The 23,265-nt window shown below is 46.2% G+C and overlaps 1 protein-coding gene across 8 annotated transcripts in view; it reads right to left on the minus strand.

The window, feature by feature from the left end:
- Nucleotides 1-23,265, minus strand: part of ZMIZ1 (zinc finger MIZ-type containing 1) — a 314,832-nt gene that overhangs the window by 37,443 nt on the left and 254,124 nt on the right. For 3 of the 8 annotated variants that reach the window (XM_056849848.1, XM_056849851.1, XM_056849853.1), the window contains 7 exons: nt 22,172-22,286; nt 18,554-18,771; nt 13,983-14,181; nt 9,558-9,845; nt 8,559-8,741; nt 6,350-6,524; nt 2,755-2,941 (listed from right to left, as the gene is read on the minus strand). In XM_056849848.1, the coding sequence (XP_056705826.1) occupies nt 2,755-2,941; nt 6,350-6,524; nt 8,559-8,741; nt 9,558-9,845; nt 13,983-14,181; nt 18,554-18,771; nt 22,172-22,286 (1,365 nt within the window). The remainder of the gene's footprint in view (nt 1-2,754; nt 2,942-6,349; nt 6,525-8,558; nt 8,742-9,557; nt 9,846-13,982; nt 14,182-18,553; nt 18,772-22,171; nt 22,287-23,265) is intronic. The other 5 variants (XM_056849854.1, XM_056849850.1, XM_056849852.1 and 2 more) reach the window with 3 other exon arrangements.

Consider the following 23,265-nt stretch of genomic DNA (forward strand, 5'->3'; position numbering starts at 1 on the left):
CACCTTCCCTTCCTCTCCCCACAACAGGCACCTTGTGAGGTAGGTGGGGCTGAGAGATCTCTAAGAGAGCTGTGACTAGCCCAAGGTCACCCAGCTGGCTTCATGGGTAGGGGTGGGGAAAACAACCCAGTTCACCAGATTAATGTCCACTGCTCATGTGGAGGAGTGGGGACTCAAACTCGATTCTCCAGTTTAGAGTTCATTGCTCCAAACCACTGCTCTTAACCACTACATCATGCTGGTTATATTGGTATGGGGCTTTGGTGTTTTCTAGATTGATGGAAAATTTTTGGGTCTATTAAACATGAATCTGAAAAATACCGGAGGAAAATGGTGCACATCCCAACATGCTTCTGCTGCCCAGCTCCTACTGGCCACAGACAGCCACAGCCCATTGGAACTAGCTGGCAGTAATATCAGTGGGAAGTGGCGCGTGCGCGGTCTCTCTCTCTTTCTGCTTGTGTTGCCTGATGTCAACCAAACCCGAACCCCCTTGCTCCAAATAGGAGGTACAGGGAGATATCAGCAAGACCAGACCTTGCGAGCAGGTTAGACAGGAAACGATCAATTATATTTTCTCCATTGCAGATTGTAATTCTTCACAACTGTTTGGAAACCCATTTCAAACCGTCTCAGCTTGCAGCCACTCCTCAACTATGTGCAGGCATTCAGATGGAACGCTTGCTTAACCCTGGTTCAGGAAAGCGAACCACAACCAAAGCACTATGTCTGAGTAATCTCTCCGAGTCCTTTTATTTCTTGAAAGCAAGCAACTGCCAACAAACGTTGACAACGGGTGCTGTTTTCATAGCATAAAGACTGCTCTCATAAATTGCACATTTTGAAGGAAAATTCTTGAGGTTGCATTATGTTGTGAAGCACTTAAAATTTATTTAAATACATGTCCATACACATTGGTGCACTATGCTTTTTTGTTTTGCTTTTGTATGGTTGCCTCCAAAAGCTGCAGGCATTAAGAAACAGCCCCATGCCTGAGTGCGGCTCTATAAATCTACAGAATGAGTCTGCATGATCCCAGGGGTGATTACTTATTAATAAGAATCAGCAAATAACCACACAGGCTCCCTCTGCTGTGGTTACTCCGAGGTAATGAAAGTCAGCTATAAGGACCTCAAATTTAGAGCATTAACTCTCAGACATGACCTGTGGATAACTGTTGTCCGTTTCAAATTAAAGGAGACAAAGTGGCCACGATTAATTTGCTGACGCAGTGCCACAATACTCGGGTGACTCCACACAGCCCTGCCCGCAGACTGGTGCCGACTAAGAGCAATTTGTCTCCTGATTGTGCTTAAGGGCCTTGCAACCGGGGAGAGATTAGGGTTGGAAGAATGAAGAAGAAGAAAAAGAAGAAGAGTTGTTTTTTATATGCCGACTTTCTCTACCACTTAAGGGAGACTCAAACCGGCTTAAAATCACCTTCCCTTCCCCTCCCCACAACAGACACCCTGTGTTGTAGGTGAGGCTGAGAGAGCCCTAACAGAGCTGTAATTTGCCCAAGGTCACCCAGCTGGCTTTATGTGTAGGCGTGGGTAAACCAATCCAGTTCACCAGATTAGCCTCCACCGCTCATGAATGGAGTTAAGAACATAAGAACATGAGAAAAGCCCTGCTGGATCAGACCAAGGCCCATCAAGTCCAGCAGTCTGTTCACACAGGGGCCAACCAGGGGCCTCCAGGAAGCCTACAAACAAGACGACTGCAGCAGCACCATCCTGCCTGAGCTCCACTGCACCTAATATAATAGGCATGCTCCTCTGATACTATAGAGAATAGGTATAAGAACATAAAAAAGCCATGCTGGATCAGACCAAGGCCCATCAAGTCTAGCAGTCTGTTCACACAGTGGCCTGTTCACACAGGTGCCTCTAGGAAGCCCACAAACAAGATGACTGCAGCAGCACCATCCTGCCTGTGTTCCATGGCAGCTCATAGAATAGGCATGCTAATCTGGTCTTAGAGAGAATAGGCATGCATCATGACTAGTGTCCATTTTGACTAGTAGCCATGGATAGCCCTCTCCACCATGAACATGTCCGCTCCCCTCTTAAAGCCTTCCAAGTTGGCAGCCATCACCACTTCCTGGGGCAGGGAGTTCCACAATTTAGCTAGGCTCTGTGTGAGGAAATACCTCCTTTTATCTGTTTTGAATCACTCACCCTCCAGTTTCCGCAGATGACCCTGTGTTCTAAGGAGAATCCACTGGTGTCCCCACAGCAACCTTGATTCCTGCTTAAAGTGTGGAACCCCTCTCAGCGGCCCATACCCCTTAATCACTGTGCTGTTGCTATGGCGACTGTTTGATAGCGTTGTTTTACCCCTGGCCCATTTTGATAGCAGGTTATGTGACAGGAAAGATTACTGTGACTGTCGCAGAAGCTGTTAGAAGCTGGAGTCCTCCTTTAGGAGGAACTTAATCCGGAAATCCTTGCTCTTTTGTTTCTTATTGTTACTCAAAGGATTGCGGCACCAGAGACAGGATTTGTATCAAAGGGCGCACAGTCATGCATTATGCTTCGGAAGGGTACACTGTCATGCTTTATGCTTCTGCGTCTTTTCTGGACACTGGACTGAACACTATCTGTCTTGCTAAATGTGCTTCTTATGTGTCCCAAGGTAGAACACGTGATTGCCTTCCACCCTCCCTACCATGCAAAGAGAGTATTTTGCCTTCCGTTTTTTTCTCTTGACACCACGAGTCCCCCACCCCCAATGCCACTCCGACAAACCTACCTCCACATTAGTGTCTGATGGACCGTGGGCCGTAGGTGAAAGACGTGGTTGCTGACTGCCAGGTTGTGTTCCAGCCGGAAGGGCTCTAATACGACCCCGTCTCTCACGGGGAACGTCAGGCGCAGCTCGTCGTTGTGGTTGGCTGGGATCGAAGAAGGAGAGAAAGCGTGAACTTTCCCTTTAGCATCTGCAGTGTGATAACAACACACAGATTTATACTGGACAATGGTCGCACATCTCACGGATTGTTGGCTGGGCTGGATTTTACGGCCTGCTCTAGCACCATGCTTCTTGGCCTCAAGCACATATCCTCTTTGCCCATTTCTCGTTCTCTCGTAGCACCTCTAACACCAGATGAACTGGGAAGTCCAGTGTTTATCTGAACACAAGGTCCCTTGCCGGAGGTAAATGACCTGCTTTGGGAACAAAGTTGGGAAGTTTGTGCTGCTTTGGGAAGTTTGTGCCCTGTGGGATCTTCCAGCATTCTGTAGGGCAATTAAAACTGTTTTGTTTCATACGGCCTTTAGTTAACTTTACGAACTGGGGAGCTGGCAAATTGTTTCAGTTTCTCCAAGTAATTTGTTGTCGAGTCAATATTTTCATTGGTTTTATTGCTCTATTTATGTATGCATTTATTTGGATTTATTGCATTTTTAAATGTTGTAAGCTGCCCCGAGACCCCTGTGGGGAGAGGGTGTGGGGTACAATTTAAATAAATAAACAAATAAAGGAAGTGCACAGGACTGTCCACACCATGGACAGAGATAGAAGCGGAGGGAAGTATCATTCTAACAAACCTTTAGTGACCCCCCCCAACCAAGATAGGCAAGTTGCCAGCCATAGGCCTCGTGTGCGATGCATAGCATTTTATTTCAGCCTCATGAATTGTGGTTACAACCAAGAAGTCCTACTTTTAGTTAAATCAATAAAATTAGCTTTGGAGCCCTCACAGGACACATTCAGACATCATGACAAACCTCTGCTTATCTGTGCCGTGCTAACCTGTAAGCATTCATTCCCTGGCTCCTCCCCTCCTATGCTGAGAATGATTCAAAATTCCTGGTTTCAGAACAGAAGCCTTTGGTCAACTCCAATTTGCTGTGACTTCTAAATGCAGGTGGTAATCATGGGAAATGCTGTCAAGTCGCAGCCGACTTACGGTGACCCCATAGAGTTTTCAAGGCAAGAGATGTTCAGGGGTGGTTTGCCATAACACGCCTCTGTGTAGTGACCCTGGACTTCCTTGGTGGTCTCCCATCCTGTACTAGCCAGGGCCAACCCTACTTAGCTTCTGAAATGTGATGAGATTGGGCTCGCCTGGGCCATCCAGGTCAGGGCTTTCCCCTGTTGCTTGACAAGGGGGGCTCTTTTATGTCAATGAAATATGTGGCTTGGAGCTCCAGTTCAAGTGCTACCACCATGAAGAGAGAACTCACGAGCATGCCAAACAAGGCATGTTCGGGCCCATCACAAACAGAGGGTTGCCACAATGTCTGAATGAAGCCATAGTTAGAGAAAGAGAACCTTCTGTGGTGGGTGTGGAGAAAACTGCTAGGCCCTCATGGCAAACTGCTGCTCATGGCAATGGTGACCACAGGATGGTACTTGGCAGCTGGGTCAATCAAGAAGTGAATCTATTGTCATAACTTTTGAGAAGGCTAAAAACAGTAAGCAAAGACTACTGCGTTCAGACAACAATCACGGGTGAGACTATCTGCTCTCGTCTTTGTTCCTCATCACTGTCAAATATCTGTAACCTCACTACAGACTGTGCCATTCCTACTAACGAACGATTATTTTCCCCATGTCCTTTAGATAATGTTTTAAAAAATATGTATATCCTTGCTGCTTATTAAAAGGGCACCTTGTCCGATGCAATCTTGAAATTTGTCATTTTCCTGGTTGTTCAACCTTTCGTGGAGCACACAGTTCTCCTAAATGCATTACGAAGGGCAAACCCACATTTCTACACTCATCAGGAATGTACAGTCAATCCTAAATCCCTGTTGAACATAGCTGTATGATATAAATGTCTTGTGGAAACACATGCTTTGTATTCACCTCTTACGTTTCACTGAAACAGTAAAAATGTCCTAGATCTACACCTACAGATGTAATGCGTGAAGACCCCCAACGCTGAAAATGTTGTGTGCAAAACAAATAAAAATACTAATAATCAGTTCTCTGTACACGTAGGGGCCACAGTTGCATGAAATTAATCTACCAAAAGCGTGGAATATTCTCTGCTCTTTTGTAAATTATAGAGTTTGTTGTTGATCAGCACGAGAGCCGCTTTGGGGTGAGGGGAGATTTGGCCTGAGTTTCAAACTTAAAGTGAGGCCTCATTTGTTAATATCTTGCAATTTGATCAATTTCACATCTCATTTTTTTTATGCGTGCTGTGAGTTGCTATTGTTCGTTTTTGTTATGGCTAGGGGCTTTAAAAGCTAGAAGAGGACCTAGGCCTCTTTGGAAGGCACTAATCAGCATTCGTAAGCATCACAGATTAGGCCACACTTCACAAACTCTTGCTCCCCCCTCCCCTTAAAATGCAACAGCCAAATAACTGTGAGGCCCAGTGGCACAAATAGCAGCTGCCATCAACTTCCAGCACCCTTCTGAATATTCGGCAAAGAAAAGGGTGTGTAGAACTCACTCAACTCTACCTGCTCTCCTCGTCACAGGCAAAAGTGAGCAGAAATTCTGCAGTTATTTGAATGTGCCATCTCTCAGGGCCAGGGGAGTCCCCGCATTCAAATAACTGTGAGATCTCCCAGTGTGATTATTTACTTCTTTTCCTGGACAGTGAAGAGCAGACGGGGAAAGGAGAAACAGGGGAAAGAAATACTCAACAATTCTTTCTGGGGACAAAAATAACATCTGGAGAGGCTTAACAGTGCAATTCTCAGTGTGGGAGTAGTTGGGTCAGGCCCGGGGACAGCGCCACTGTGCCACCTCCTGAGTGGCTTGCCGGCTCGAAAAAGGCATTGAAAATGTTATTTTTAAAAAACCCCATGAGTCTTCTCTAAAGAGTCTTTTTGCTGGCGCCCCCTTTGATGCCAGCGCGAGCCTTTTCGCCGGGGAAGCACTGTCGTGGTGGCAGTACTGGCACACGAGCATGACCACTGAGCGTGGTCCAGCGCCGGCTTCCCTGCCAGTTTAGCTGGCACAAGTGGCACTTATGCCGGCACGGGGGTCACGCTGGCTCCTGAGCCAGTTTGCCCCTACCCCTTCAGGATTGCTCTGTAAGTGTTTCATATGATGAAAGCAAGCACTGGAATATATTTAGGAAATGGGAAAGCACTGAGACTGAAAACCTGCCATCTTGCCTTTCCCAGTGAAGGACACTTATGGATATTTTCTAAAAATGTTTATAGTACACACTTCCTGATTCTAATTACCTTTACTCAGCTAAGCCTCACTGATTTTGACTAGACTTATGTCTAGGTGAGTGCGATTGTAGCATTTCTCAGCTTTTCCAGTTCTGTCAAAATTTCATAGGCTGCTATTTTTAAAAAGTGTCATTTCTATGACATACAATTTACAAAGAGGAGAAAGCTGGGTCAGTAGAGGACTTGCTTTGTTGGTTACTCACTTGGAGGTGGTGGTAAAGCATTGATATTTGGCTTAATATCGGGTGGGAATGGCGGTTTGACGTCCTGATTAGGGGACAGGTACGGAGGAATACTGCTCCCTGGAGTCATAGGTGGTGTGGGGTTTCCTGGAACAGGCGAGTGAGGGTAATTTGCCACAGGAACAGGCCTCGATGGCTGTAAAAGGGTTATAATCACAATTCAGAAGAGAGAGAGAAAAAAAGTTACTGCAATGTTCTGCCACTGTAGAATATGTGCTAAAACCCGAGTGATGAGAACAGTCTTGACATAGCATTGGATCCAACACAATATTTCTGCCGACAGGGGAGTAGCGGGGACACTACAGACCTTTAACTCCCTTCTTAGGCTGTTCCTGGATTCCTCTGCCTCTCAGGAGCAACCTTTCAGGGGCCATTTTGGGCAGCAGGGGAGGTGGAGAAATCCCATTCCGCTGATGGAACTTCCTTCCAGAATAAGAAACCTTTTCACGGGATGCAACCCATACTAGGTAGACTGGCATGACCAAGCCTATCAACCGGGTATGGCAGTACAATAAGGGCCTAATAAACTTCCTGGTTTGGGGGTCCGCCCGGAACTCCAAAAATAGGAGGATGCTGGTGGTTAAAAGCCAGACCATGATTCATGACTGGTGGGTTGCACTAAGTTTTTTGGGTCAATTGTACAGGCCGAACACATGGAGCTCTGAAATGTGAGGACACTACAACCCCCTTCAAATCAAGTGCTAAAATTGCTGGAAGTTGTTATCGCAAATGACCCCGTCATGTTTTTTACAAATCGTTTGGGAAACAGGAAGGGAAAGACACAAGGCCGGCTCAACTGTGGAACAATACCGGATATAAGGGCAGAACTATACAAGATATGGAATGTGGGGTTGCCACCAAAAAATGGCAGCCCAATGTTGCCCCTTGTGATAGAACCCTGCCTCATATTTTGACCTCATTACCCCGAGTATTTTTTCACCCCCACCAGTATTAGCCAAGACTGTGGAACAAGGGTGGGGAAATGTACAACCCAACGATGTCAGAACGTGCAGTACATTGTAACAGCAGGCAACAGAGAGGAAAAACTGGACATTGGGCTGCCATTTTGGGTGACAACACTTTCCCCCTGATATCATGGTTCTCTCCTGAGTGGTCTCTCAACTGCCTTCTTGTTTAATCTCTATTTACAAACTAGTAATTTGCTAGAAGCTTAGGCTTTGTGGGTGTACGCTGCTGCGGCTAACTCCAGATCAATGGGAAGGGGAATGTGAGCTCCCTTCTTAACCACTGTTTGGGGGTGGGGGTGGCTAGCTCCATCACCTCTTTCTGGAATTGTGTGGATAATTCAAGAGTACACCCCTGATGCAGCGGAGTGAGGGATACTCTGGCAGTGACCCCAGCCTTGCTTAGCAGATCCCTCTCAGGTGATTCTGCCAATACTGTATTGAAACAGTGGGGGCAGGGGTCTCCTCTCTCTTGGCATGCTCCATTTTGCCATGAGCACAGAGCCAGGTGGAGCCACCTGGCATGGCAGTAGGTTCTATTCCTTGGTCAGGGTAGGACCTGATAAGGAAGTGGAATGCATAGACTAATTTTTGATCTACCCATGGCTGGTGTGGTAGGGTTAGAAGGCAAGCAACACCTCCAGCCAAGTAATCACATCCATTCACACTGTGGCACAGCACATCATCTATATATGGCTCAACACTGCCTGGTTGGTGTATCACGGCTACTGTACATTCCCCTAGCTTGGTCCGACTATCTTGTTATTGTTATACGCCTTGAAAACATTACAGCAAAAGTGTCAAAAATATGGCCTAAGGGCTGGATTCGGCCCCTTGAGAACTCTTATCTGGCCCGTGAGCCAGCCGAGGCAGCCACCCACACACCCACTCTCGATCTGGGCTGGTGAGGCATGGCCTGGCCCGACCAAGTGTCATATCCAGCCCTTGTAACAAATGAGTTTGACACCCCTATATTGCAGAGTTGCAACTGTGAGGCTGTCAGTGTAAATACTGAAGCAATGATTCCTTTTGCAAATTGCAACAGAGCTAGCTATTCAAGTGGGGTTTTCTACACGCTCTCATTTGCTCAACTTTAATGGATTTATCATACATATTTAAAATCCTCAGATTGGAGGATGCACATTTTGATGTAAATAATTCTCCTGGTCTTCAGAGATAGCAATCGACAAAAGATGCTGCTTTACCTTATAATACTGTCCCATGTTGACCGCTGGAGGAGGATATTGCCCTGTGTTTTGTTGGCTTGGCATCCTTTGTCCAGGGTAGTTGGGAGATGTAAGGGGTCTTGGAGGGTTGGGAGCTGGATACTGGCCAGGCTGGGATGGAAACTGGCTATTTGGTCCATACTGCTGGTTTCCATAATTTGGCTATTATAAATGAAATAATTTTTTAAAAGATTTTAAATTACTGCCTCTAAAATTACTTTGCACAGCATAAGAGAGATATTTACAAAAACAGGACCTAGAGTACAGCTAAAGGTAAGCAGAGGTTCCATTTATGTCAATGGAAGAGACTGAAAAACATCCTTAAATCTCACCCATGAAACCTGAGGGTGTATCCTAACCCTAACCCTACCATACTACCTCACTAGGTAAAGTCGGAACCCTTCCTCCACAGATGCAAATACATTGTTCCTTTGGTGTTTGACTTTTTTTTTTTGCAATATTTTATAATTGCGAGATGAGCGCGAGCCCTGAAAAATGGCTTATTGTGCCCAATGTACAGGGAGCCCAGAGCTAAATTTCTGGATGGGATATTGAAAGGAGTAAACTTCTGTTCTGAATCTGAAAAATCGATTTTTTTTTAACAATCGGACTCTGACGCACACTGTGTCTTATAGAACGTCTCAATTTGCCGTGGCTGCTAAGAAGAGAAGAGCCCTTGAAGCCACAAAGAAGGAAATTGTCTAGGCATCCCAAATGAGAGCACTTTTAGTTTTAATTGGTTTTATTTCTTTTATTGTATAACAGATTTGTGATCGTGTGATAACTATTGTCTTACTTTTTATCCTGTAACAAATTTTTGATCAGTCTTTTTAGAATTTTGTAAATGTTTTAGCATATTTTGTAATGGCCTATGGCTACACAAATAAACTCATTTGCTTCCTTGCTTGCTACTTTTACAAAGACTATGGTTGTTCTCGTTGGCAGGAGATCCCCAGAAGGGATTCTGCAGCAACTCACCTCTCCTGGATACGGTCTCTTCATGCCTTGCATGGGTAAAGACTGGGGGCGTGGGCCAGGGTAGGCTTGCTGGGGCATCCTTTGTCCGTGGTTGAAGGGACTCATTCCTGGTGGCCTTTGCTGGTTCATGCCCATAGGGGGCCCACTCATATTCGAAGGCGTCATGCCCGCTCCCATGGTGGCTGGGTTCATGCTGCCTGGCATGGAAGCCGGCCCTCGAGGGCCAGGCTGGTTCATGAACTGGCTGTTGTACGCTTGAGTTGGACCCATCTGGAAAGAGGAACAAACCTTCAACAGAAGAAGAAAAAAAGAATAAAATGCGACATGCATTTAAATGGGGAGGGGACCAAGTTGATGGGGGGGTTCAGACGCATCCCATTTTCAAATAAGAGTTTGGAAGCATCAATGGTTCCCCTCCTGTCTCTCTCTCTCTCTTTTTTATACTAGCGTATGAGAATCAGAAGTGGAGCTCTAAAAGCAACGGAAAAATAGTGAATCATTTTTAAGTTCACGGTTTTCCATGGAGCTCAGAAAATCCCATATTAAATGAGTGGCTGAATTTACTGAACGATAATGGCGCCAGAAGAACTCATGCGTTGCAAATGCTTGTGTGTTTTGTGCACAAAAAAACAGAGAGTGACAACTACTGTGGCTGGTTTCCCCAAAAGACACTAAAAAGTAGTGATTTCTACTTCTATAAGGTGGACAGTGGGAGAACAGCAGGAATAGATAGCATAACAAATCTGGCAGTCTGGTTAACTTATGGGCCAGGTTCACCCAGTGAACCTATTTGAAGAAGAAGAAGAGTTGGTTTTTATATTCCAATTTTCTCTGTCTTTAAGAAGACTCAAACTGGCTTACAATTGCCTTCCCTTCTTCTCCCCACAATAGACAACTTGCAACTACATCATGTTGAGGTAAGATTCTGATTATTTATCTATGTCGATATTTATATCCCACTTCTCTCCCCAATGGGGACTCAGTGCATCTTACAACATCCTCCTCCCCCCCTCCATTTCATCCTCAGAACAACAACCCTGTGGAGAAGATTAGGCTGAGAGAGACAAAGTAAATGGCCTTCCTTTGCCAGGGTACTGGCAAATCCTCGCTACGTAATTGCTAGCCTGGTACAGATGCCCGCCACCACCACACGTGTTGACTTACCGTGTTGAGAGGGAGAGCGGGCAAGAGTGTGCTGCCCCCTGCCTCCTCACGATTGCCTAGTTGTCTGCAGACCGTGACTGGGCAGAGAAAGGGCCGGGCGACACCCTCTCCCCGTGATCAGCTGTGTTCTGAAAGTGGCATTGCTGATCATGGGAGAAAGGGAGCTCCCAAAGCTGTCTCCTCTGCACAGCTGCACCCTGAAGACAACCAGGCAATTATGCAGAGGCAAGGAGTGGGGCCCGCATGCTTGTGCCCGATCTCCCTCCCTGTGTGGTGAATCGACATGTGTGTGTGTGCGGTTTTTTTTTTCTTTGTCAATACAAGGCTACAGTGCTTGCTATTGGTTTGACAGGGACGCTCTAGCACATTCTTCCAAAAACTCTATGGGTTCCATAGTTTTTTTCTGAGGGACGTGCCAAAACATCTTTGTCACTTTCGGGTTTACCCCGCAAGGGACATTATTGCATGTGCATACTGGCAAATCACCCCCCCCCCAAAAAAAAGTTCCCGCCTGTGGGAAGGAGGGAAGTGGAAACCCTAGGTAGAATGCCATAGAGCCCTCCCTCCAAACCATACATTTTCTCCAGGGAAACTGATCTCTGTAGTCTGGAGATGAGCTGTCATTCTGGGGGATCCCTAGGTCCCACCTGGGGTCTGGCATCCCTAGGTGGAACCAAGAGAAAACATGATTCCTTTCCATTTTGAGAGTTAGAACCCGGAGGGAGGGGGACTCATAAAGAAGAAATTTCTGGGACCCGTTGATTTATGTCCTTACTAATATATAAACACATTTTCCTAGAAACATTATATCCTTGTCCATGACGCCTAAATTACATTGGGAGTAATCTCTCTAAAATCAGCAGCAGGTCTATTGGTAGGAGCGAGGCCAAGTGAATGTGGCACTAAGACATTCTACAAAAGCCATACAAGGTTCTCCCCAGCTTGCTCTAGGATGGAAGGACAACGAAGTACAAGCTGATTGCTTGACAAGCGGCCATAGTTTCCCACAAAATGGGCTTAAGCTGCAGAGTGACCTCTTGGAACTGCAAATTTGCTTCTGGAGTGCAGGCAGCAGGGACTGCTAAAGAGAAATTTGTTGACTAACTGGTAAGATAAATACATTCGTGTGTGTGCGCACGCACACACATGTGTGCACAGAGTAAGAAGATATCGCTATTTCCCTTTTGTCTTACGCATGCATATAAAGAAAGCAGAACTTATTCCAGAAGCTATGTGCAATGACAGTGCCAACATGAAGCATTGCCAGCCAGCACAAAAACAAAAGTAAAGAAGCTTAAAAGTACTGCTTAAAAGGTAAAGGTAGTCCCCTTGTGCAAGCACCGGGTCATTCCTGACCCATGGGGTGACGTGACATCCCGACGTTTACTAGGCAGACTATGTTCATGGGATGGTTTGCCATTGCCTTCCCCAGTCATCTTCCCTTTACCCCCAGCAAGCTGGGTCCTGATTTGACCGACCTCAGAAGAATGGAAGGCTGAGTCAACCTTGTGCCAACTACCTGAAACCAACTTCCGTTGGGATTGAACAGGTCGTGAGCAGAGTTTGGACTGCAGTACTGCAGCTCACCACCCTGCACCACGGTGCTCCTTAAAAGTATTGCTTCCACCACCTGAAATTGATGTAAACCACCAAGGAAAGGACAACGTACAGTGCAGTTCTTAACAGAGATACACCCTTCTAAGCCCATTCAATGGCCTTAAAAGGGTATAACTCTGTTTAGGATTGCACTAATCAGCTAAAGCTGGCGTGTCAATGCTATGAGTGAGCAAGGAAGACCCGGGTTCAAACCTTGTCTCGATTATGACTTCACCGGTAGATTAGGCAAGTTTTTAGGTTCATAAAGGGGGTTATAAAACTGGTCTACCTCACAGGGCTTTTGTATGGTTGACTACGGAGTGTTTTGGACATGTTAAAGTTGACCATGGTTGGTCTGAACATAACCTTGGTTTGTCACTGTATGAAAGAGCCTCGAAGGAACTTCAGGATCCCACATGAGATCTCTGCTCCCCTTTCTCTTCTCTTCCACTACTCTGCCATTACTTCCAAATCAGCAAAAGTGTAGTCCAAACTGGGGACCAATCCAGTGATGGAACCCTGATCTGTTGGGTGTGCACAAACCACTGCAGCAGCAAATTAAGGCTTGCCATGGAAGCAGGAGGAACAAATTAGCTCATAACATGAATTGGGGGTGGGGGGGAGCAGGGTTCACATGACCAAGCTTGATGGTCCGTCAACCCTTGTTTATACAGCAATGAACCATGGGATTGATTCTTAGCTTAAAAACAGCAACATCAATCTTCATGTCTGAATTAAACCTATAGAAATAGCCCCCAAGCCCATAGATAAATCTAATTCAAAAGACAGCGAGACACACAGATTTTCTCAAATGCCGCAAACTGTATTACAGGTAACGAATGTCATTCAAACTCCTTCCTAAGAGTCCTCCATCTTCCTCTAACTTTCCTCTTTCACAGTCTCCTATTGAATTTCTGAAATTTTCGCATGCCCGAAACTTCTTTTCAGGTCACTGCAGTCCTTTGTTGGCAGGTTTTCATGTCCCCTCTGGTCCCCCACTGGCTTGCCTTCTCTGAGGTCACAGAGGGGTTTGCCAGCCTAGGATCCAATAACTGGGTGTTCTGGAAGCCAGAGAATCTAAATTTCAAGATCCTGTTGACCCGAATCGCTTCAGCGAAGGCAATTCACCACAAGCTCGCTGTAGAACACTGTTGGGATGTTTTTCAGAAATGACAAACAACCCTCACTATTTATGTCCGTGATTACAATGGAAAGGGAATTCATGCCACTGCTCCTCATCGTGTACAGGTGCTGTACTTTGCAACAAAAAGCTGTGGAGCAAAGGTCTGAGATTGCTTTACTAGAGGAAATAAATCTCTTGAGGTAGTTTTAAAGAGCAGATGACTCCAGGCCAGCCATGGATATAGGTATGAATCCCTCTTGCCCTTACTCAAGGCATGGAGCCTTTTATTTCTCAGGCCTCTCTTCCACATGAGATACCAAAAGTGGTACCCTCTTGTCTCTAGAGAAGCTGTGCATTCTTTGGGCTGGGGACCACCAGAAGATTATTTAAACCAGCTTCTCCCCACCCCCCAATACAGCCATTTGCTTCTCATCTAGATAGTGCCTTCCAGAAACCGTTTAATGGTGTAGTCACCACTTCACAAAAATATACAATATAGAAAGAAGAGGAGACTTGTGAGGGGGAGAAACAGATTCTCTTACCGGTCCGTACTGGTTCATTTCCTTGTTCTGCGTTTCTTGAAGGGCCGCTACGGTTGCTGTGGCAGTGGCTGTGGCAGTAGCTGCTGCCGCTGCGACTGCTGCTGCTGCTGCTGCGGCAGCGGGCTGAGTGAAATCAGCTGGTGGCCTGGTGTGGGGTGGGATCCCCATTCCCGCAGGGTTATTAGGGCCTCCTGGGTAGCTAAGAGGTATAAGAAAGGGGTGGGGAGTTAAACACCATCAGGTCTACAATCGCAAGTGTGTGGAACGAAAATGAGGAGAACAGAAGCGAGAGATTATAGACGTTTAGCGACATTTCAAGAAAGCGGTCATTTTATCAATACCCCATTCAAGGAACACCAAAAACTCCTGAACGACTTGGGATGCATTTGTATACACTGGCTAGGATTCACTGCAGAATTTCCATGGATGGAAGTTGTGGGGGTGAATTTCAGCAATATCCACTTTCACTGCAGACCTGTTTGCATGGGGGGTGTCCCCTTCCTCTAGGAGTAGCATTTCAGGGGGCATTTTGTGCCTCGGCAGGAGGGGGAAACAAGGAAGTTGCACTCTGCTGACATAAATCTTTTTTCCATCCCCCCAAAATCCTCAGTGGATTCAAGGCACTGTTTTCTGTGTGCACATTACTTATAGTTTATGTTTCGTGACTCATTTGCAAGACATACCTATCTACTCAAGGGATGTACAAAGAAGGCTTCCCCTGTTTGGTTTTGGCTGTTGCCGATGTAAACCTTTTTCACTCATCCTGTTTCTGTGGCTGACCGTTCTTGATTAATCTGCTTAGATTATGCCATTTCTACATGAAAGCCAGTGTGGTGTAGTGGTTAGCGTGTGGGGGTAGGATCTGGGAGACCCAGGTTCGAAACCCAATTGCCATGGAAGTCGCTGGGTGACCTTGGGCCATTCACTCTCTTGCTGCCTAACCTACCGCACAGGGTTGTTGTGAGGATGCAATGGAAGGAGAAGGAAATGATGTAAACTGCTTTGGATACCCAGTGGGGAGAACAGTGTGATGTAAATGATCAGTGGTATTGATCCCACTTCATTGCTTTATTTATTTGTACCCTAAGAGAAGTAGCTGTGCTAGTTTGCGGTGGAACAGATAGGTTTGAACCCAGTAGCACCTTAGAGACCAACAACATTTTTGAGGTATGAGCTTTCAAGAGTCACAGCTCCCTTCAACTTGTATCTGACAAAGGGAGCTTTGACACTGGAAACCTTATTACCCTGAAAATCCTGTTGGTCTCTAAGGTGCTACTGGGCTCAAATCTAAGAACTCCCAAAATGATCTCCTCTTCACCTATCTGAAGGAGTGAGTTCCAACTCCACAAAAGCTCATGTTGCAATAATAGCCTATAGGCAGGGGGTGTCGAACTCAATTGTTACGAGGGCCGGATATGACATAAATGCCACTTGGGTGGGCCAGGCCGGGCCTCGCCAGCCCAGATAGAGAGTGGGGGAGGGGTGGCTGCCTCAGCTGACTCGCGGGAGGGATAAGGCCTCTCAAGGGGCCGGATCCGGCCTGTGGCCCTTATGCCTAACATCCCTGCTTTAAGGCGCCATTGGCCTTTCATTTTATATGGCTTACATTTGCCATCGTTTTCCAGATTGCCACCGCCATCTGCCACCAATGTGCCGGCGGCAACACTGAAGCTCAGCTAGATTGTGGTGCATCTGGCCAGTTGCTCCTTCAGTCCCCCTCTTTCTCTCCCACCATACCAGCGTCATCCCAGGCAGATGACTCTTTTTTGGGGGGTAACTAGGGCCCAAAAGGTTACCTATCCCCACAAACGTCTATCATACGATTTCACTTGCAAATGTCTTAAAATTCCCACAACGACCCAACTCTGCTAAAAGGGAGCATAACACTGGTGCAATCGAGCTGCGCCTGCTGAGGTTCATTCTCCCTCACAAAATGGCAACTCTTTGATCCATCGAAAGCCTTCACGTACCAGCTTAGCAAAATGTTAATCACTGTTAAACCTGTGGTTTGTGCCGCCATTTTCAGCGTTAATTAAAACTTTATTTTAGGTGTTTATTAGAGCTAATTGATTGACCCTGAGTCATTTGCAAATCATTTCCTGCTACTGTGATTAATTTCCTTTTAAGCCTGGGTAGTCGTCTTTTTTTTTTTTTAAAGCAACAATGTAATTTTGCTAGGCATGGTTGCAGTAACCCCGTGGGCTTTTTTAAATAATCAGGAAAAAGCTCACAATGAGGTCCCGATTAACCGCTACACTGTAAGCTCTCAGCCAAAGTGCTGTCCCTCTTCAGGTAATCAGTGTCGTTCCTTATATGTCTAATCATCCTCTTTGCTTATTTTAAAGCACGCCCTGAAGCCAAGGCTAAGTTTGTTATTCCTTTACAACATACATGGGCAACAACCAGTTGTCCCTCCGCCATTTTTTCTGCTGGGGAAAAAAATTAAATACTAGTAGCCCAGCCAACAAGAAAATGGCAGTTCTCTCTCGATAAAACAGATTTCTTGTGCAGTTAACAGGGTCTGATCCAATGATGCGATTGAGAGTTGGTGTTATGCGTGCTGGCTCCTTTCCTCACCAAGGAAAGAGAAAAAGAAGGTAAAGAAGAGCTGGTTTTTATATGCTGACTTTCTCTACCTTTTTAAAAGGAGAATCAAACTGGCTTACAATCGCCTTCCCTCCCCCCTGCCACAACAGACACCTTGTGAGGTCGGTGGGGCTGAGAGAGTTCAGAGAGAACTGTGACTGGCCCGAGGTCACCCAGCAGACTTCACGTGGAGGAGTGAGGAATCAAACCTGGTCTTCCAGATCAGAATATGCCGCTTTAATCACTACACCAGGCTGCCTCTGTGTAATCAAATGTATCGATTATTTATTTATTTACATTATTACTTTCTCACTGAGACTCAAGGCAGATTACAGAGTGTGAGTCAAATGCAGTCAACAGGATGGGACAGCCAGTAAACAGTGCAAGAGGGTTCGGATTGCAGCAAATTGAAAAAATGAGCAGAAATCCAAAACAGAGCTGAAACAAACTGATAACGAAGCATAAGCATTTAAACCAGGTTGAATGATGCAGAAATCATACTGTAGATAGGGCTGTTGATTCGGTAAAAACCGAATCAGAAAAATACCGAATAAATGCACAGCTCCTGGGGGGCATTTTTGCAGGTAGAGGTCCTAGGACTCTCCTAGCAAGAACCCCCAAGTTTGGTAAAGATTGGGTCAGGGGTCTGGAGTTATGAGGGAATGGGGCGACCCTTTCCAGACCCCATAACTCTGGACCCCCTGACTCAATCTTTACCAAACTTGGGGGTTCCTGCAAGGAGAGTCCTGTCTAGCTACCCTGAAAATGTGGGACCTCTACTTGCAAAAATGTCCCCCCAGAGCCGTGGAAAGCCACAAATGTGTTTAAAAGGCTTTAAATGGCCGAATTATTTGGGAATCCCCAATTTAAACCCGAATTCCTACCTATACCGGTATAGGAGAATTTGGGATTTCCTGAAAAAAAAAGGCCATTTAAACCTGAATCCGAATTATACCAAATTTTTTCCCCAACAGCCCTAATTGTAGATTTGCATTTATTTGAATGGCAGGATCTCCTTGACCCTACAATATAGAACGGGCTACGAAGTGGAGCATTGCAATGTAACGTCAGGACTCAAATAAATGTGGGTTCTTCCTTGCTTGTTACTTTTTTCTGCCCCAAAGTGAAGGGTGGGAAGAAATGGGGGGGGGGGGAGAGCATGAACTTAACACTCGTTTTTGATCCTACCATGATACCTCCTGAACAGGCTAAGAGGCAGCACCGGTTACTTCTGTAGACATCTACTTGATTATGGGAGTCACTATGCAAGATGAGGAAATGAACTGTGGTTTTAATTAGGCCGAAGAAGACATTAAACAAATCCAGTGGATACGTCTGTCATTGGCTATTACCAACTATAGATGAGCTGAACCTCCAGGGGCAGAGAGAGTGTACCACTGAATTCCAGATAATGGAAGCAAACACAGAGGAAGATCATGTCATGTCTGAGAATTTCCCAGATATTTGGATGGCCACTATTACAAAAGGATCGTTAAGACTAGCTGAGCCTTGGTAGAACAGCCCTTATGTGCATGCGCGATTAGACAGAATGGGCTGTGAATCTCTGAAACAGTATCACATGACCTGGGCCATTTATGCATGGCGGTTTCCTCACGGTTACCCCACCAACTATTTTGGGGCTTTGTTTTGATTATGCTTGCATTTTCCGACCGTCAGGGGTCACCTTGCTCTGCCTGCTCATTTCCACGTGTTTTGCCTGTGTTTTCTGGATTTGTGTTTACCTAGCATCTAGAAAACATGGGCCAAACACATGAAGAGCCGCGAGGAGAGTGAGGCGATCTCTGACAATCAGAAAATGCAAGCATAATCAAAGCAAAGTCCTGAAGTAGTCGGTGGGGTGATCGCGAGGAAACAACCATGCTTAAATTGCCCTGGTATCTGTCCTACAAGCAATCTCTGGATATAACACGCCCCCTTGAGGCTTTCTTGGCTGACGGGAGCAAGAACTCCTTTTCCGGTCTTACCTTCCCCCGAAACCTCCGCTCCCCGGGTAGTTGGGGCGCCCGTACATGCTCTGCTGTATGTACGGCTGGTTGGAGCCCGCCTTGGCCGAGAACTGCTGCTGTTGCCCAGCAAACTGTGGCGAATTCATGCCAGGGTTGCTGGTTGTCATCCCGGAAGCCAAGGGATTTCCTCCTGGGTTCATGGGATTGTTTGCATTTGCCATGGGATTGCCCAGCACCTGGATGGGGGTGGGGGCACAGAAAGGAAGGGGGGAAAGCAGAGATCACACCTTTTACCTGGGTAAAGATGTGGCTTCAAGGAGTTCTAGGTCGATGGTTGAAGACAGCAACGGTATATATCATATCACAGCGAGCCTCCCTGCCCACCCCCTTTTGTTCCCTGTTCCATCTTATCGACTCTTTGTTGGGGTCCTGATTGTTTCCCTCCCCTGACTCACCTGCTATTAACGCAAACCAATTGGTTTAATGGGTTTTATTGTTACATTTCACTTATTTTAATGATGTTGTACTGTATTGAATTTTAGGCAATCATGTTGGATTTTTCTAACGATTGTTAGCCACTCTGAGCCTGGCCTTGGACGGGAAAGAGAACGGGGTATAAATCTAAAAAATAAAGAAAATATCCTAGCCACGGGAATCTTAGTGAGAAGGAATTCTTTAGGGGCGGTGAGAGATTTGGAAAGGGTGTGGCCGCCCCAGCTCCTTACAGTGCTGTCGGCCTACCTGGAGGAATACAGACAGGTCAGGCTGTGAGGACCCAGCGAAAGAAGGGTAGGATGCTGTGAAAGGGGGCTGCCACGTTCAACTGGAGGGGCAGTTACTGTCGCACAAATGGAAGTATACCCTCCGGCTGTACGGATTGCCCACAAGTACGAACAAATTCTAGGGCTCTCTAGCAGGTTTCTCAGGCCTGCCTATGTGTACCATGCTTTCCCAAAGTCATCTGTAGTCCGATGGGAAAATCTGGCCCAGTGGAGAACCATCCGATATTCTTGTGAGCTGGAATTTTAAGGGAGGATGAGGCTTCAGTTAGTATCTTGTGACTCACCACGATTTCTATCCTGGGAACTGTAGCTTTCAGAATACTGGGGAGTCTCTGAAATAAATTTGTTATCCGCTCCCAGAACTGCCATTTTAAGGCTGAAAAAGGAGAGGCCAACCACCACAGTTTAGTGTAGATGTGTCGTGTGGGTTACATGGGTGAGGAACAGGTTTATTATATTCAGGTCTGGGGAAAAGGAATTCTCCTTTTTGTTAATACCCATCGGCCCCTTTCTTACAAGAAGCCATGGAGGTAAACTAGTTTCTTGGACAGTGCTACTTCAGGAGAGCCAGCGTGGTGTTGGACGAGGACCTGGGAAACCCAGGTTCGAATCCCCACTCAAGCCATGGAACCTTGCTGGGTGACTTTGGGCCAGTCATACACTCTCAGCCCTGACCCTGTCTGGTATTTGGATAGGAGACCTCCAAGGAATACCAGGGGTATGTCATGGAGGCAGGTAATGGCAAACTGCCTCTGAATGTCTCTTGCCTTGAAAACCCTATGGGGGTCACCATAAGTCAGCTGTAACTTGGGGGCAAAAAATATTCTTCAGGATGGGGGGCCTTGGGGCTCACATGCTGGAAAAAAACAACAACAACAAATTCTTGCACAGAGAGAGATAACAGGGTGAAGGCCCGGTTGGAATCCTTCTGTTTTGGGGAGGCTGTGGTGTGGAACAAAAGTCTATGCCAGGGGTGTCGAATAGGCACTAGGGCCAGATGTGACATTAATGTAATCTGTACTAAACAACAAGTACCATAGGCTAAAATATATAGATGTAATACCTGGGAGAAATAATATTAACAGTTTAATACAGATGTTTAAGAATTTTAGGTATGGTAAAGTAAGAAACTTCTTTTATTTTAATGCAGAATTAAATTCAAGTTTAATAGTTAACTTTAAATGCTTATCTTGGAGAAAACAAGAAATAATGATGAATAGATGGTAGAAATATACACTGTTTGAACAGAAGGTTAATTTTGGATGAAGTAAGGCACATTAGGTAATATGTAACGTTTTGTTATGTGTTATGCAGGTAGGATGTATGTTAAGTATGTTCTGTATGTCATGTATTTGTACTAGAGCTTATTTTGCAGAGGTATAAATGAGAATCTTAATTTTGGTGGTCCCCTTTCTTTGGAAAGCCCTTTCCAGAAAAGCAAGCCCGCTCAACTCTCTTACAGGTTTCAGCCAGCCAACACGAGGGTTGTCAACCTCCAGGTGGTGGCTGGAGATCTCCTGCTATTACAAGCAATCTCCAGCCAATAGAGATCAGTTCACCTGGAGAAAATCACTGCTTTGGCCATTGGACTCTATAGCACTGAATTCCCTCCCCTCCCCCAAACCCCACCCTCCTAAGGTTCCGCCCCAAAAACCTCCCACCGGTGGCAAAAAGGGACCTGACAACTGTAGCCAACACCTTCCTTTTGTGAAGTTGGATAAATCTTGCTGGGTTGGGGCTAACTGTTGGTGGAACTCTAACTCATGAGCAGCTGAGGCCAAAGAAAGAGCATCTGATCTTTGCCATTGGTGTCTTCTGCAACTTCACACGGGGGTTTGGAGCACGTCTTTTGGCTACCATATCATGCCAACTGATGTGTTGCCCCTAAAAATGCTGGTGCTCCAAGGAACTGTTTGTTCTGCTTGTAATATCTATCTCCGTGCACCTATCAGTACTGGTGGGGGGGAACCTCAGGTTTTATGCCCACTAAAGACTCCCTGAAGATACGAACATGCAGACAAGTAAATTATTTTAACAAATGAAACTGCTGCATATGTCTCACAGCTTCTTTGAAGATAAGCAGGGAATAGCTATTTCATTGGGGCTTTCTCCACATAAACCCCACTGTAGCATAAGCTCTTGAGCATCTCCACCTCATTTTGGTCGGGCGTTCACTTAAGCCCCCCCGGGCAATGAACAGGGCAGAGACAAAACTCCTCGCGATCAGCAGCAGCAGTTGTGAAAATATTATTTTAACTCTTGTGTCATTTTCCTTGGTGCTGTTCTGCCCATCTTTGGTCCTTCCCATCCTGGGCCTCACTGGCCCACATAAGAGACAGAGACCCCTTGCTAAAAGTTACGTGGCTCACCACAGTCAATAGGGTTGCCAGGTCCCTCCTCGCTACTGGCGGGAGGTTTTGGGGGCGGAGCCTGAGGAGGGTGGGGTTTGGGGTGGGACTTCAATGCCACAGAGTCCAATTGCAAAAGTGGCCATTTTCTCCAGGGGAACTGATCTCTATCGGCTGGAGACCAGATGTAATAGGAGATCTCCAGCTAGTACCTGGAGGTTGGCAATCCTAACAGCCAATGAAATGTCCAATAGACAAGTGTGGCCAAAGAGCCCGAAGGAAGGAAAACAGGGTTCATCAAGATGACCTTTTCTTTAAAAAAGAGTAATTTGTTCGGCTGCGCTGAATACGCAAATTTCAAGCCCATATGAAAATATTCAGTGCCTTATGTCTACTGACTTTTACTGTTTTTCGTTGACTTGTTTTTCAAGTAGCTTTCTGTTCTAGTCGCCGAGTCTGACCTGAAAGAGGGTTATGAGGGATAGTGACCAGTGGGCGGAGCTTACCTGGCTCTGGGAAGTATTAGTCACGCCCCATACTGTAGTGACCACCGACAGGGAACCAGGTGGTTGGTTGGTGTTTTGCTGCCACGGAACAGAATCGTAAGGGAACGACCCATCACTGTGGGAAGAAAAAGAAGAGACCGGCATGGGAGATCAAGTCATACCGTACCACTTAAATGAGAGCGGGGAGGGGGAACAGGGTGTCGAGTGGGAAGGCTGGCCTTTTAATCTTCACATGCCATCACCCCAAACATACTCGCTCGGCGAACCACCTGACAAGCGATAACATTCATGAAGTGAATCGTTTTCTGTCCGATTGTGAGCAGAACAGTTGCCTTTTTGGCATCAGCCCAGAAAAGAAACGCATTTGTCGGTGATGCACAAGGACACATGGCAGTGATTATGGAGGGGAATGGCAATGAAATTGCTTGAAGCATGGCAGGTTCTCCCTTTTTAAACTAGGCTACCTGTAGGGATGGCAAACGGCAACACTCTTGAAGTGGTTTTTTGTCTTTTTTAAGCAATGGAGGAAACAAAGAGGATGCTTCCAGAACTTGTGCTCTGCCATTGCTGTCATTCCATGTTTATGTTCTGGACCCATTCATGGCTTTTGCTCTCCTCCCCAGTGCAATCCGGTCTCAGCTCCTGCCCCTTCTGGCACACGGCAGTGCTAACGGGTCCCCAGTGACTTGAATCCAAATTCAGAGGGCATTCCATTGCACGTCAGATGAGGAGGACACAAAAAATGCAACCAACAAATCAGCACTTGAGAGTAAATGTTGCATTGGTCAGCAGGTGTACCTGCCTCATACTGAACGGGACCTTCAGTCCATCAAGGTCAGTCTTGTTTACTCAGATTAGCAGAGGCTCTCTGGGGTCTTTCACATCACCACCTGCTTGGTCCTTTAAAATGGAGATGCCAGGGATTGAACCTGGGACCTTCTGCATGCCAGGCAGATGCTCTCCCACAGAGCCACAGCCCTTCCCCAATGGCTAAAGCTCAACTGTGAACTAGGGAGCTCCGGAAGGTCGGACCAGATGATATTCAATCAAAAGAGTTTTCGGCTTAACATGAGGAAGAACTTTCTGACAGTCAG

Source organism: Euleptes europaea, chromosome 5 (assembly GCF_029931775.1).
Source record: "Euleptes europaea isolate rEulEur1 chromosome 5, rEulEur1.hap1, whole genome shotgun sequence".
In the NCBI taxonomy this organism is placed as follows: domain Eukaryota; kingdom Metazoa; phylum Chordata; class Lepidosauria; order Squamata; family Sphaerodactylidae; genus Euleptes; species Euleptes europaea.